We start from the raw sequence: 16,950 nt of genomic DNA on the forward strand, positions 1-16,950 counted from the left end.
TGGGGTTTCTATGCCACTGTGTGAAGTTTCTCTAAAGGGCTGAAAAGTTTGATTGGAAACACAACTAAAACAAACACAAAACACAGCTTACTAGGGACAGTCTGTATCTGTATCATTTAATTCTTTCGTCCTCTTATTCCCATCACTGTTATCATGTTGACAAATCAGGGCCCCTATTCATCAAACTGCTAAAATTGATATCTTAGACTTCCAGCTGTGGAAGAGGTACTGATATCTGTATTATAAGTTAATATAAGTATAAAGGAGCAGAAAATGGAAATGCACAAGTACCTCAAAATTGTACTTAATTAAAGTGCTTGACCTAATGTACACAAATCAGTAAACAATCAATGGAGTCAATAACAAGTCAATTGAGGGTTTTTTTTTTATTTATTCTTTTGTGCATTTAACTGTACACATTTAGTTTAAAGGCTGGGAAGTTCTTTAAAGGACAAAACTGGGCTCAACAAGTCACATGAAAAGGCCAAAATATCAAAAACACTCAATACCTTGGGACTTCTCTGTCCTGTCCTATTGGTTCCTACATTTTTTAAAAGTAGCCAGAAATGCATAGTGTAGTTTTTACCAGTGTTACTCAAGCAGAAGTACGTAGTGTGTTTGCTGGGGACTATTTTCAGCTGTGTATTTGGTACGCCAATGAGTATTTACCCTGCAGGACGATGTACGTGGTATTGAGTTCACATAAAGTAGGAGGAACACGTCTCTCAGTGCAACAGTGTTGTCACTTGATCACACATAAGGATGTTTGACGTCATAATTGACAAATGTGTGGCCAATCAGTGTGCTCGTGCTTGTGATTTGTTGAACAGGTGTATGGGCAGGAACTCGTTACCACAGTGACAAACTCTGGCTCCAAATGACGTCACTAGCGCAAGATGGCAGCGCAATTCCCAGGATGAGGGATATTTTGGTTTAATTTTTGTACAGTGGGAGGAAGTGGAGACTCGTTGTCCATCTTTATATGCAGTCACTGGATAAAACCAACAGTTTATAAGTGGTTAACAAGATAGTGTGAAAGATACGTCTGCTGTTTTAATAAAGCCTAGTTCACATTATACGATTTTCACCCCGCAAAATGTGCCGTGGAGACTATCGTAATCTTGTGAGTGTTCATACCTGGCAACGTGTGTTTCTGTCATCGAGAGTCTCGCCAACTGCGTTACGAGCTGTGTGCACACCACAAGATTTCTCCACCGAGCCCTCGCCGACAGAGCCCCAGATAAGTGGTGACCTCCAGGGCCTGGGTCCAAACACAACGCACTCCCCGTGATCCTGTGGACGCCGCCATTGTTGTTGTTGCTTGCCGGCTTGTCAGTGTTGCCAGATCTTGGGAGAGAAACAAGCAACCAGGGCTATGGAAACAAGCCCAAAAGAAGCGATGGATATATATAGAGAAAGGCGACATTTAGAGAGCAAGCCCAAATAAGCAACTCCACTTGGTCTCATTGGCTGAGGCTCTTTGTCAGTCATGTCACACTTCTCCAGTTTTCTAGCATGCCAGATATCCAGTCACAGACGAGGGGGCGACTTGCTCGTAGGCTTGTTCACACATGAGGACTCGTCGTGGCAGACTATCTGCCGACTCACCTCCGACCCATGGAGGCTCTCAAGATCCTCTGCGATGTCAAAATCGCAGTGAAAATCTTGTGATGTAAACTAGGCTTAAGACATAGAGAACCAGAGATCCTTAGTGGCTGGCAGCCAATGTGTACATGTTTTCTGAAGTGTCCTTGAGCAAGTCTAAAACCTCTCCCTGTTTTACTGATTCTGTAACCGGCTCTGACCCCTCAGATGAATTCTCAGAGCTATATCTACACCAACAAACAGACAAACAATAGATGCAGGGTTCAGAGATTTTACAGTCACACCCATTATTAAAAGCGGTAATGCTGACTGGATTAAAGATCGGCCAACACTTCAAATACAACACACTGCAAGTGCAGGGTGACGTGGCCTTTACAGTGGTTACTGTTAGGGGGCTACTGGTAGTTTCTGACAGAGAACTTGATGCTGTGGCTCTGGAGGCGGTCGATGAGGCTGGTTTTATAGAAGGCAGATCCTGGAGTGTACACCCCTCCCCTGTCAACAACAATAACAGAGAGAGAGGGTGTGGATAGCGCTTTAACAAAAGAGGACGGCAGACATGGATAAGACTAAAGGCCTTCAGAAAATCTGCACATTTATGACAGAGAGGGACAAAGTAAAAGAAATGCAAGCAAAAGAAAAAACAGACTGAACTGACCTTCTGGGGAGAGAGTGCAGTTCATTCAGCAAAGTTACTGCTGCTTGTACCATAGCAGAAACTGTAGCTACATAACCAGGCTCTGTAAGAGGAAGGACACAAACATGGAGATAAGAAGTTGCAGACATGTCTCTAAATGTTCCGAAGCATTGTTTACAGCACAAAATCACGTTGACAGCTAAATGTGCTATTTACAGTTATGAGTGCTCTGGTGAGATTCTATATTTTTCTTACCATCAAATCTCATTTAAAAAAACAAAACAAAAAAAAACCAACCATCAACCATGTCCTGCTCCAAGAAGAGCTGCTCGATTACAGCAATAATCATAATCACGACTATTCTGCTGAAAAATGAGATCACGATTATAGAGAATAGGAAGAAACCCCGCATTACTGGCAGAAGAGGGTGGACTGCGATTACTCTAAGCAGCGTGCATAGGAATAAATTGCAATATAATAAATGTATTTCTCACTTTTTCCCCGGATGGTCTGAATAAGTCGATAAATATGTGAAATAGGACAAAAATTTATATCCCGGTATTTTCAGGCTGAATGGCGATACATGATATATATCCCGGTATTTTCTACGAAGTGGGCTACGTGTTCAGTTGCAAGTTGATCCACGGCTGAAGTCCCCTGTTATTTTTGCTGCATGTGTTTTTCCACAGAAGAGCAGGTAAAAGAAGTTTACCTGTTGTTGGAGGTGGGCTGTTTGCAGAGGTGCAGTAAGAGCCTGTTGTCTGCAGCTCTTCATCAACATTTACAACCGGATGTTACGTAGCTCCATCACATAAGGAGAAAACATGAGTGATCTAGACAATTACTAGAAAAACTACATTTGGTGGTTTTATATTTGTAAAACTTTCCTCAAGCTGACAAAAGCAATTTTAAAAAAAATCTGAACGTCATAATAATATAAAGTCTAAGAGCCGAGTGGGAACTCGCAGGCAGGGCCAGCAGGAGAGACACTACTGCTCATATTCAGTGAGCCACAAACCGCGGAAGTACACCCAGAAGCTAGAACACTTTTTTGGTTTATGCGCCTGGCGAGCAACTCAAATGGAACGAATAGGTGCCATCTTGGGGTCCGGTATCTAGTTATTATTAAAAATCTATGGGGAAGGGTCGCACACATCTGCTGGGAAGGGATGCATTTGATTTAAAAAACGGGAGCAAGACTGGTAGACTTGTCATGCAACACAAAAGCGTTGATCATGATTATCTTGTTTTGCAAATCCAGGGAAGCCAAAATCATAATTGAAAATAAATCAAATGATTCACCCAGCCCTAGTTCAAAATAAGACCAAACTTTTGTATTGCTGTCAATTTTTGAGGCACAACAACGCTGAAATGCGACCTGCAACAGATGACAAGGCTTGTTGCCTTTTAGTTGAGCTGATTTCAAGAAAACTTGAGGATTCAACTCGCCGGTTCAGAGAAGTGAGGAGTCAGCAGTTAATGACAAGCCCCTTTTACACTGCCAGATTTTCTGCGAATGTTGGGCCATTTTGCCGGCAAGCTGTGAGCGTTTAGACACACAGATCCGGATTGGCGAGTTGATCCAAGGTGCCCAATTTTCTGCCTCGTAGGGGTAAACATATTGGCGGAACCTTTTTGGTTTAAAAAGAACGAGGCGCCCTTCCACCACTTGAGGGGCTGTTGATGACGTGTGGGAGGAGCTGTTGATGACGCCAAACATGCAACCCACTGGCAGTGGATAAACAGAAAACAGCTGATAGCAGGAATGAGCAGCTAGTAGCAAGAGGGAAACGCAAACCTGACAGACACTTTAAAGATGAGCAGCTGGGGAAACAAGGAATTGTGCGCCCTCCTTGTCCTCGCAAACAAAGAGGCCATTAACTGTCAGATGACAGGAATGGTGAAGGACGGGCCGACTTACAAGAGAATCACCAAAGGACTGACTAGCCGCGGCTTCCCTCCCACATCACTGGTTACGTCACACGCTGAGCTACACGTTTTGTTACTTGCTCACGCCCCCCATTGCCCCAAAAAAGGCGCATTCTGTATAAACAAAAGTAGATAGGCGGCATTTTCCCGCACTCCCCGATTTTGTTTTTATACTGCCAATGCTGAAAAAAGACTGATTGGGCTTTCCTACAAATTTGCACAATTGACCTATGGCTAAGTCCCGCCCTCAAATGCGATGAGCCAATCACAGTGCGTATAGCCATTCCCATACACTCGGACATTCTCTGCCTGGACGTTCATTGAAATGCATTACAGAAAGTCAGTTTCGTTCGGTTTTATGAGCTTTTTCGGAGATTTGAAGTTTAAAAATGGTCAAACAGTGTGCATGGGGTACATGCAACTCCGACACAAGGTATCCTGAGAGGCTGGGCGACAGGGTGTATTTTTTACACTTTAAACCACATCTCAACCGAGAAAAGTGTCTCCTTTGGATAAAGTTGTGTGGTAACGTTAGACCACAACATCAACTCAATGTGAATAAGATTAACAAGGATGTTTACATCTGTTCTAAGGGAAGTCAACATCGTGTTTGAGGCAACATATTGTCACTTTGCTGGAAAGAAATATAAAGTTATCTTTAACATCTCTAGCTAACATTAGCTAAAGTTAGCCTAACGTTAGCTCCTAGCTGCATTGTTCATCATGTCACCTTGTTTGCTGGGAGTTCATTAGCCTATTTTGTTCTAGTTTTTGTACTTTGGTGATTGTACATCATTGTTAGTTTAACTAGAGCCCTTTGGACAACAGCTAACGTTAACTTCTGGAGCTTAGCTTCATTAATTTATCTGTAATGGCAGAGATAACAAAGGTTAACAAACGTTATGCTGAATGATTCAGTGTAAATACTGTAGCACCAAACTAATGGAGAGACACTCTTGGTAAAGATGGTAAAAAGGCCGGTGACGGCAACGAGATGCAGTTCACAAGCGTACACTGTGACCTGTAAATTTTGGCTTGTAATTTAAGCTCTTCATCAAGCTTCTCAACAATAAAATGATTAATATATCCCTCCAATGCGTAGTTTAGGCCCTTTTGGTTACTTTTCAATGACATCTGATCGTTATGTCCCCAAAAATCATCAATTGCCTCCTGCGAAATGCCGTGTACTGTGACACCTGCCATAGCGCCGGTCACTGAATGTTGATAGTTTGTCCGAGTGAGTGGAGGTGATTCATGTTACCATAAATGAATGTTGCTAAGGTTGAATAGGTCTTCTTCTTCACAGCACTACTACATAGTAGGAGAAGGACAGTTGTTACTAATAACATGTCAAAAATACTACTTACAAGGAAAATGTATAATAGCTATCCCTGTATATTAAACACAACTAGAGTGTATAATACATCAGCTGGTGTCTGTAGTTTTGGCAGTTTTACCTGCTCCTATGACCTGAGTGCAGATCTTTGAGTTGGGCTGGCCCTGCGTGGGATCTGTACCCTCTAAGTAGCCCTCTCCGAAAAATGTCAAGCTGAAACAGGTGTCTTCTATCTGTGAGAAGAGAATGAATGACGAGAGAGGAACTGAATGAATGGACGAATAAATGAAAATTTATACACAATGCTCACAACATGCTGTACAAAGAAAAAGAAAAAGAAAAAAACCCTCCAAGACAATTAGGCATCAACGAATACTCATTGTCAAAATTTTCGTTGACAAAATGAACACAGGAGCATAGTGTGTCCTTGTATTAGAGTTGTTTTGTAACCCTCATAGCATCTTGTAGCAAACCAAATACATTTTATTTGCCACTAGTGTAACATCAAAGGCCCTAAATACGTATTTTTAAATCTCAAGTTTTTCTCAGTGACATTAAATATTCATGACAAAATGAGAGTCAAAGTTAAAGTTTCAAAAAGAACCTGCTTAGGTATCATTTATTAAGAGTTTAACACACATACGATTTTTTTTTTTTTTTTTTAAAAAAGGACAACTGTTATCACATTTTGATTCACATGTTGCTAAATCCTGGAACCTTGCTGCCCTCCTGCTGTGAGGCAACAGTGCTAACCACTGCACCACTCTGTGCTGTCCCCAAAAACACAAACACAGATATCTGTCATGAGAAATAACCCAAAATCTTCTTACTTTGGTAGAAAGGAGTAAAAAGACAATCAAGAAAAGAGATTTTCGAGGCCTTTAACAACACAAACTAAATCCACCAGACCAGATACGTCACTTCACTTTAACGCTCCTAACTGCAGGCAGCTGTTTGACAGCCATTTCCCATGCTGCCCAAGGAAGCTTTCAGCTCATATGATACAAATATATTCAACTCAAACCGTATTTGAGTTACCTGTTTCATGGTTGGACCAGACTTGGTGAACAATCCAAAGGAGAACAGTGATGGAAACTTTGGGAAAGACAAAACAAATGTCATCACTCAAACATTCATGTGGTTGTCACAAAATTGTGCTTATAGAAAAATAATCTATATTAACAAATATCTTAATATTAATGTAGTACCTTTAGATATCTGTAACCAATCACGTCTGAGCAGGATTTGATTGCATGCAGGTAAACAGTCCGTGCAAAGAGGCAGAACGCAATGGCCGAAATGCAATCTCTGAACCAATTGGCTATCGTCTGATGAAGATTTAGCTTTAAATTAGCTTTTTCGTAATTTATCTGCATTCATATGCAGATGGGAACCGATGGGTTCTGCGATGGTGTAAATAATCAGCTGCCTGCTGAGGAGGAAGTCTTGGCACGAATATTGGCCTCATTGTCAGATTAACAGCAAAATTATATGCTAAATTTGTAAGGCACTGTGACTATATGAATGACATTCCATATACTGACTCCATTTAGTCTCCGTTAATCCTCTGCTGTTTCTTGAATATCAGTGCTGACAAATAAAGCATCGATACAGTCAGGGCTGAAAATTAACACCCGCCAAGCGCCAAATGCGGGTAGATTTTCCATTTGGCGACTAAATCTCGGAAGGCTATCCGCCACATTGGCAGGTAAATGTTTGTATCAAACATTGGTAGTCATGTAATAAATTATATATATAATAGCTATTTGACGGTGGCTAATAGCAGACCGGCGCTCTGTTTGTTGTGTGTCGCACTTAAATTGCTCCCCGCTGCATCAAGGAACCTGTAGGCCTACTCGAAGGATGCACGCGCACGTAGCCATATCGCGCACCTAGATCCATGATCTGCTGTTAGTACCAAGCAAGCTATCACCGCGGGCGTCATGTGGAGACATTTACCAGGTGTAAGTAAACCACAGACAAAACGAAAAAACACAGACGAGGACGAAGCTGAAGCTGTAACGTTACAGAAAAAAATAAAGTTTTGTGAGAAATGGAGGTTCAGCAATAACGGCGTTTCAAGAGGCTGGCTACACTACGATGCTGAGGGTGCAGTAATGACCTGTGCAGTCTGAGGTGGTTTATGATTAATAAGCATCTGGAAGGTTTACAAAAAAACAATTTACTGTTATGTTTACTGAAAATTACTGTTATGTTTGAAGTACAAATGTTTGAAGTACAAAGTGCAAGTGGAATTTTGAGCTCAAAATTTGATAATCTCAAACTAATTTTGCTTCAAATTTCACTCTGGCCTCTCCTTTAAGCTTGTATTCAACATAATACTGTATTATCGCAATGAAAAGTACTGAAACAAATGTATATGTGACATAAAAAGGCAATTCATTATTTTGGCTGGTAAAAAATATGCTTGGCCGGTTAATTTTTTCATCTACTAGTCCCCTTGGCCGGTGAGCCAAAAAGTTAATTTTCAGCCCTGGATACAGTATAATCCATGTTGCACTGGAACATTTCTATACTGACAAGAATCAAGTAGTAACACAGCGGTTGCCACACAGTGGTGCTGCACTTAATCTCAGTAGCTGTGGGTATGCCTTTCAGGTCAATATTCACAACTAACTGTGACACTGATCCATATTTAAATGCTTGGAAACAACATGAGTCTTAAAGCTGTTGCTCCCTTTAAATGAACTCCATCATAAAGCGACTCTGATGATCTGCTTTGGACAGCAAAAAACCAAGGTAGATGTTACAAAAACAAATTGTATGATGAACAATTTAGCTACCATGGTGAGGATTTTCCTGCCCAGGCTAAATTTCACCATGAACCAGAAGATTAGGCCACCACAGAGGAGCTTGACTACCGAGAAGAGGCCACCAATCCCAACGTAGGCACTGTACTGGACCTGTGGGTGGAAGGAAGAGAGGGCACGAAAGGCACAATGTTCATTTTAAAAAGGGAAATTAAAGGTAACAGAGAATTAAAAAGATAAGGGGATACAGATAACAGGTGCAGATGAGGGGAAAATGAGAGATGAGCAAACTGTGGTAAATTGGGATTGACTGTACTGACTGTGTCCCCTCACCTTTAAAAAAAAACCAAAATTCCGCCCCTGATTAATCACCATAATCTACTGGTCATACGACACCAAGTAAGGCTGTAGCAGCAAAACCCCTGAGAGTCGGTGCGTTTCACCGCATATGAACTTATCGCTTCAAAGTAATAGCCTCCAAAATGAACATCATCTTGCTTTAACCTTTGCTGGACGGTGTTGTGTAACAGTAGCACAAATTGAGAAAAGCTGTAAAGACAGCAAACTGACTCAGTGATGTCAGTTACACAGCAATATCTATCTTAAGTGTGCTAACATCAGCTAACCATTATTTACTGGTTATGACAGGCCAAGTAATTATGAATAAGTGATTATGAAATACTCCTTCCATCTGAAAGAGGAATATTTCTAGTGACATTAAGCAAAATACATGACTACTTGAAAACAACAGACATGATACACATTCCTGTCTCTTACAGTGGGAGGTTATGTGTGATGTGGTGGAAAATACCAGGAAACATCAGAAATGTTTTTTTGAAGAAGGAAATACATTCAGCAACTGTAACTGTGTTTAAAATGGAAACTCCACAAGGTTGCTCTGTTAACTACCACCACTGCAATCAATCATGGGAAACACAGTGTCAGTTTTTGTGTTGATATAATCGTACCGGTGACCGGTGTTCCTCCTCATGAAGGAAACGCTGGGTTCTCTTGACTACCGAGGGGTCAGAGCCCATAAATGGGATGGCATACTGTTCAATCTCTTTGCTGAAAAACAAAAACCCTCTGGACACACACACACACACACACACACACACATACACACACACGCAAATCAAATTAGAAAAAGAGACAGCAAGGTGGTCAACGCTGACCCTCCACCTCTGCTTGCATAATCAGTACAAAAGTATTCAAGCTCATTTCATCCATTATTAGTCTCTAAATCTGTCTCTCCCTCCCCAATGGGCCGCAAATAAAATCTCACTACAGTGTGTGAGTCAGTCTGCCAGACACAGTAAAGGCCAAAACACACCGGCGCCGTACGACGCGCGTCAAAACAGCCGCCCCCATTATTTTCTATTTACAAACCCACACCGGCAGCGGCTTGACGCGCGTTGATCTGCCGCACCGCGGCACTTTACGCTATTGTCCTATTTTTCCAGCGTCGCCGCCCTTGAAAAAGCGCTATTTTGTACTTCCCAGCTTCCCGGACTGGAGTGTGCAATAGAAATCCGGTTGACGCCCCGCAGCACGACGCTTTTTGTGTGTGTTGGGGGCGGCACTTGACTCGCGTCAATGACGCCGCCGTCATATGACACCGCCGGTGCTGTTTTGGCCTTAACAGTCTGCAAATCACCGCTATCTTGTAGAAACTCGGTATCTCCAAGTGTGCTGGATTATTACAACGTTAAAGTCAAAAAGACTGTTTTTATTAAATTCAGAAATCATTTATTGCAATTATTTGGTGATGGCCGCATTTCCTCAAATGCCACTAAAAAAAAGGTATTCTTATTAAATTAGGGTTGTGCCGATTGTAAAGTTCTGGGCCGATACCAACACCGATGTTTAAAATAACAATTTGGCTCATAGCCCATGCTGATATTTTGTTGTTGTTGTTGTTTTTGTTGTTATTTATTTCCCCTTTTGAGCCAGGGAAACAAAGAAATCTTATTATAAAAAAGTTTTTCAACTGTTAAAGTCATTCAAAACTTCATTACACTTCCTTTGAATGAGCACAAATTCAATAATACAAAATTATGAAACAACCTATAATATAATCTTATAGCACCTGAAAAACATCTTTTAAAAAAACAGACAGACAGATAGATAGATGGGTAGGTAGATAAATAATATTGCTGTGAAAACATCCAACAAATTTCTCCTGCAAACAACTGCATTTATTCAAGTTTCTCACATTTGAACACATAAGGTATCGAAATAATTTCACTTCACCCATTTTTACTACACAGAGCTTGATCTCGTCATAATGTAACGTAATGTAACCTCCATTAGATGTTAGTTCCAGCCCTCGGTTGCTTATAGCTAACAGCTAAAAGCTAACACTTAGCTTAGATGAGAGCTAGCTTAACGTTAGCTAGCTCTCACCCTGCCGATGTCGACACAGATTTGTTGTTCATAATGCAGCACTATCAGAGAAAAGCCCTGCTTTTCAGCCTGTGCAAAATCAACGTGACTAGGGACGCACCGATCCAATATCTGGATCAAATATCGACCCCGATATCATCAAAATAGATGGACCGGGTATCAGAAAATGCAACCTATACCTGAGGCGATCCTTTCCCTTTAAATCTATAACGACGCGAACTACGTCATGCGTCATGGAGCGTTGGAGAGAATCTGCTGTGTGGAGGAATTTCACACTGATCACTCCAACTAGCTCAATGGCAGTTTGTAATGTCTGCAAAGTGAATGTTGCAAGGGGTGGTGGTAGTACCGCCAAGTATAATACTACCAATTTAATAAAGCATCTACAAAAACATCACCAAACGGAGCACCAAGAGTTCCAGCAGTTGAGCAAGTCGAAAGGAGCAAGAGGTAATACTACACAGCAGTTAACGTTAACAGATGCGCTGCAAAGAAGAGAGAAATTCCACAGCAATAGCGCAAAAGCTGTGAAAATTTCTGAGAAAGTGTTGGAGTACATTAGCCTGGAAATCCAGACCCAAATCTAGAAAGATTTAGGGTCTGGCCATGAGTAATGAAAATGGCCCAACTCGAGGGGCAGCACCAAGCATGCATTTGTAAATATCACTGCACGCAATTGGATAACACTACGACCAATCAGAACAATACACGGGGTGACATATACGCTTAGCTACCAGCGGAGCTAACTGGTAGATTAGACTCTTGCCGTATTCGGTCAGCAAAACAGCAAAAACGTCCTTCTTGCAAAGGAAAGAGCGCCATCTTCTGTTCCTCTTTTAGAGAAAAAGCAAGTCGAACTCGTTCATTTTAGCAGCCAAAGCCGTTTCAAACAACTGGTGTTCATCCGTAGCCATCTTGCAATGTTTACTGACTGATTCCGGACTTCGTCGTCGCAGCGCTGTCGTCATCTGTTTAGCTCGCCTCTGGCCCACCTATATCAGATACACCGATGTGATTGGTGCAGCTCGGTTTCATGGGCATAGGTGCCAGAGTGACTCGCTGAGCAAATTCAAATTGTGCTCTCGCGAGAACTCTAGATTTCCAGGGTAGGAGTACATTGTTTTGGATAGACAACCGATGACGGTTGTTGAAAACATGGGCTTCCAAGGTTTACCGGATCACCTGGAGCCACGGTACAATTTGCTGTCGCGCAAATATTTTTCCGGACCGCACTGTCGGAAACGTACGAGAAAGTGAGGAAACACTTGTCTCAACAGTTACAAGATGTAGATGTCATGAGCTTCACCATCGACATCTGGAGCTCGGAAGTGTGTCCTATGTCTTTGTTGAGTTTAACAGTGCACTGGTTAGACTCCAATCGCACCCCTTGCAGCGCCGTCCTGCAAGCAAAAAACTTCCCCGGATCACGCTTTTTAGGTCAACCATGGTATCGGATCGGTATCAGGTATCGGCTGATACTCAAAGCCACAGCATCGGGATCGGTATCGAAACTGAAAAAGCTGCATCGGAGCATCTCTAAACGTGAGACAACGGAAAAGCAGCCTATGCTGTTAGTGAATGTCATCCTTTCTGTCAATAGGTTGATGGCCGTCAACGACACAGATGTTCGACTAATAAATAAGCACATCCCTAAAATATTCCATCTTTCACTTTGAAATCAAACTATTGACGTGTAGGTCAAGTGTAAAACAGATATATCAATTTTAAATTCTGTTGTGTGCTGAAGAAACACATCTTACACCTTCCTTGACTAATCCATGCCAAGCCCCACATTCCAGTAAAAAATGTATTACTCAGAGTGAAGTGTTTCGGCCACACAGTAATTGCTCAGTTATGGCCTTACCTCTTTTTGACTTTGGCTCCCACCACAGGCAGCGGCTTGTGGCCAAACTTCTTCCTCAGCTGGCGGAGGGATCTGCTGTCCGCAAAACTGTACACAGCAGACTGCCAAGTGCCATCGTGGCCAGACATTCCCTACAAGGGTTAAGATAGCTTTTAACTATGTTGTGACGCAGAAAACCAATGCCATCCAAAAGCCCTCTCAATTTCCCCCCAATAAACACCAAAGGTTTAAATGTGAAAGGACAACTTATTTCTTCTGACTGACACGTAAGTGACCTGAGCCTGCTGAGGATTATGTGACTTACTGAATTACTTATGACTAAAACTCCGGCGTAGTTGAACAAGTCGCTACAGCCATTGGCAGGTTTTGGTTATATATTATTTAGTTTCAAGGGAAGTTAAAAATGGGCATAAAATAACCCCTGTTCCTCCTAGAGCTAGTGTTTGCTCAGTCATTTTTAGGAATTTAGTCATCTTCCTCTGTGTAGAGTAGAGGTAAAGTAAAATGTACTCAACTCTGTACCTGCATTGATATTTTCTGACATTTTCTGATATGTACCATCTATGATAAGTGACATCTTTAACTTTACCCTTTCAAGTGTGAGCTCAATTGACGTAAACTTGAACCAAAACAGCCGTCACTTTACTTTGTAAAACGTTGGAGAAAGAGTATCTGACTACGTTTCCCACCATGCAGTGCAGAAGCTTAAATTGTTCATAATACCTGAGGCCCACTGCTGATGTTCAGGAAGCTCTCCACAGCTGTCAGTGTTCCTGAAATTAGACCAAATCACACAATCGTTACAGTTAAAATTTATAAGAATTGAAAATACAATCAAAGGCATTCACCTAACCTTGACTGTGTCAGCCTTTGGATAAATGGAAGCAAAAAGTTTGTGCCTCTCTATTTTTTGATTAATCAGTGGATCAGCTGAAATTTATTACCAATTCATGATTGTATTAAGTCATAAAAACTGATTTTCTCCATATGTGGAAATCGGAGGCAAGGCAAGTTTGATTGCATTTCAGACAAGTCAATTCAAGGCGATCCGCATAAAACATCAAGTATCAAGACAAGGTGCAAAAGACATTTAAAACAATTCATTGGAGAATAAAAATTTAAAACACACTAAGATGGGTATTAAATACAAGAATACAAGCTACAGTGCAGTGTAAGAAATAAGTATGTGCTTGATTTTATAAAAGGCGGCAGCAAACAGAAAAGTCTTCAGCCTTGATTTAAAGGAACTGAGAGTTGGTGCAGACCTGCAGTTTTCTGGGAGTTTTTCTCCAGATATGTGGTACATAAAAACTAAATGCTGCTTCTCGATGTTTTGTCTTGACTCCTGGGACACAAAGCAGACCTGTCCGTGAAGACCTGAGAGGTCTGGATGCTTTATACTGTAGCAGAGGATCAGAAATGTATTGGGGCCCTAAACCATTTAGTGCTTTGTAAACCAACAGGAGTATTTTGAAGTCGGCTCTCTGGCAAACAAAAAGCATGATGTGTGAGTATAGAACCAAAAGTCTGACAATCCAATATATAAGCATCAGGTTTTAAATTAAGGCACAACACAGCACTGCAGTGTGTTTGGTGCCTGGTGTTGTACACCCTGATCTATTTAGGGCTCAAACAACTCAGTGGAATTTTAATCTCTTTATCATATTCATTGGGTACAGTGGCTGACTCGTACCTTTGAACTGCCTCTGTGTGTACAGAATACCCAGGTCTGCCGGTATGGAGTCAAAGCCACAGCTGCCAATCACATACACTCCTCTGTCCAACGCCTTAGTGTGGTACTCTAGCTGCATACGCTCCAGAAACTGTAAAGGACGGAGACTCAAGGCATATGCATATACACAAAACAAATAAACACACAACCATAATGCAGTCACAGCAAAAAAGACTCCATCCAGTCGGTGTACTTTATCCTTTTGAAACTTGAAGCAACATCACTTTTCTTGAGCTGCTTTCAGGCGCCTTTCACAAGTATTTAAAGCTTTGAAACTTGAGCAAATTGGTGCGGTTTCTTTCAAAAACATGGGGAAAAAGGCACTAAGCAATTTGGTAAGAAATGTCACATGAACTGCAAAAAAAATTATAGACATTGAAATTTTATTTTTTTTTTTTGAAATGGGAGGAAAGAAAAAAGCTAGGGAAAAATATATTTATAATTGTTATAACGCTTACATTTTAAAATTATGTTACAAATTATTATTTTTCAGCACTTTTTTTTGTTTATTTTTAACTTTCTTTTTACTAACTTTCCTGTATTTAATTTCTATTTTTACTCATTTCTTTTTCTAATTTATGGGTAATTTCTTCTTTCATTGTTCACTGCCTTCTTCCCATGTTTTTAAAAGAAATAAAGCCAATTTGCTGAGGTTTCGAAGAGTTAAAGAGCAGTGATAACCAATTTATAAAGGTATGATCACTGTAAATCAATCAACACATAAAAACAAAAGAAATGGACTTTTATCTTCCTACCTGAGGCTCCCCACAGATGTCTATGTAGTGAGCTCCATTTTCTATGCATGCCTTGACCACTGCTTCGCCATAAAATCTGTACTGAAGGGACGAAGAGCATAGAGAGAATAGTTCAAAACAACACAAAAAGCTGTGGGAAATGTCATCTCAAACTTCCCTTTGTTTGAACCCATGATAAAGTCTGGAGGACACACGTACAGGGCCCACACAGTTGAGAATCACCAGGCCTTGTTGGCACATGATGGCCAGCGATTCCTCGATGCTCACATCAGCAACAATGATTTCAATGTCTGTCCTCAGCTCTATCATGGCTGATAAAAGAGAGGGAAAGAGATGATCATTCAGTTATTGTACAGTGGATAACTTACACATTGCCCTAACCTAGTTTGTTGTAATTGTACATGTCAGACTAAGGCTTGCATTTCTGAGCCACTGCTATTTAAGGTTAATACAAAGTTGAAAATATCATTATAATAAATAAATATAATTATTTCTCATTGCTTATTGCTACATCACAACTGTGTCAACACTCTGGTATTAACTTGAGAAGGGCATGTGAAATATAAGTATTGCAGAGACTAGAGCAAATTATGAGATGTCCCTTTCCCACTGTATAAAAAAGCCTTGCTGGTCAGTCAGTCTGGGTCTAGCTGTGAGCTACACTGCTCAATAACCCGACCACTGCACATTTCTGAAGCTAGTTAGCTGTTTTGGGAGCAAAACAAGATATTTAGCTGTATTTGAGGATCAAGTTTATATCCTTCACTTGTAGCTATAACAACAACAACGACCCAAAATGCTGCCTTCGTCATTTAAGTGAGTATGCTGCGGCAAGACTGAAACGCAATCTGACTACATAAACATCAACTGCCTGACAGCAGTCAGCCCAGTCTCAGTTAGCTTCAATACACCCTGTAAATCACATACACAGCCTCTCCGCTGCCCTTTTCAACACTTCTCCCAGGCGCTGCCTGCTCCTCCCGGCCACGGCCCATTTCAGGGAGCTCTCTGCGGCGCAGCGGGCGACCTCCTCCACAACAAACTGTCCGGTGAACCCTGTGGCACCAAAAATAATAATGTGGTACGGTCTGGTAGAGGTTACAGCCGCCATTGTCGATGTCTAGTTTAAAGTCCTGCCTGGTAACGCGTTAGTTACAGTTCTGTCTGTTGATTGGCTGAAGACGCACCAACTGTCCTGGAATATTAAATGGACATCTACGGGAGCCGCAGTGCTACATTAATCCTCTAATCAATCCGCCACCTGCAACTGTCAACAAACTATGCGTTTAACTGTTCAACAGCTACTTGGTGGTATGTAAATAATTAATTAATAGTAATTTATGTCACAGATATAAATCACAATTTGTGTTTGTTTCTATAACTGATACAATATTCAATAATTACTGAGTTTGTAACATAGCGCCGCCCATATCCAATATCTAGGACAAGGTGCACTCTGCAACTATAAACATGTTAAAGGAACAGTAGCACAAATTAGCCTAAATATTTTTCTCAGATAAAAGTATTGTGGATGTGCAATATGAAGGATAACGACCACAGGTAGGTCAGACTTTGCTTAAATTTCCAGATACTTTGAGTTTGTGTCTACCCCTTAATATAATTGCCTTGTAGCCTAGTAGTTATCAGTATCCTTGAGAAAAAGGTTGGTGATTTTGTGGTGTACACTGACATCTGGTCGTGAATATTAGGTATTACACATGTAGGTAAAAACCCTCAGTACAGGAGCAGGGGTGTAAATATACAGGGCAGTTGCACTGAGGCCCATTGGGTATGGGAGCCCATAGGGAGAGTGGGCCCTCTAACATGATGTGCAGAAAATGGGCCCTTGCGAGTAATTTAGAAATGTGTCCCTGTTCAAAGTAGAACTAACATTAAAAAAAGTGCTATTCGGTAT

General features: G+C 41.2%; 1 protein-coding gene across 1 annotated transcript; it reads right to left on the bottom strand.

Annotated features, from left to right (window-relative positions):
- Window positions 1-371: 371 nt before the first annotated feature.
- Window positions 372-16,217, bottom strand: sccpdhb (saccharopine dehydrogenase b). The gene is made up of 12 exons (XM_050058714.1): window positions 15,963-16,217; window positions 15,234-15,346; window positions 15,036-15,116; window positions 14,242-14,371; window positions 13,272-13,321; window positions 12,549-12,679; window positions 9,247-9,364; window positions 8,312-8,431; window positions 6,546-6,602; window positions 5,629-5,740; window positions 2,264-2,345; window positions 372-2,100 (listed from the first exon to the last, which is right to left on the bottom strand). The coding sequence occupies exons 1-12, from the start codon at window positions 16,144-16,146 to the stop codon at window positions 2,001-2,003; spliced, it is 1,278 nt and encodes a 425-aa protein (XP_049914671.1). The 5' UTR covers window positions 16,147-16,217; the 3' UTR covers window positions 372-2,000.
- Window positions 16,218-16,950: the final 733 nt, after the last annotated feature.

Source organism: Epinephelus moara, chromosome 12 (assembly GCF_006386435.1).
Source record: "Epinephelus moara isolate mb chromosome 12, YSFRI_EMoa_1.0, whole genome shotgun sequence".
Classification (NCBI taxonomy): Eukaryota; Metazoa; Chordata; class Actinopteri; order Perciformes; family Serranidae; genus Epinephelus; species Epinephelus moara.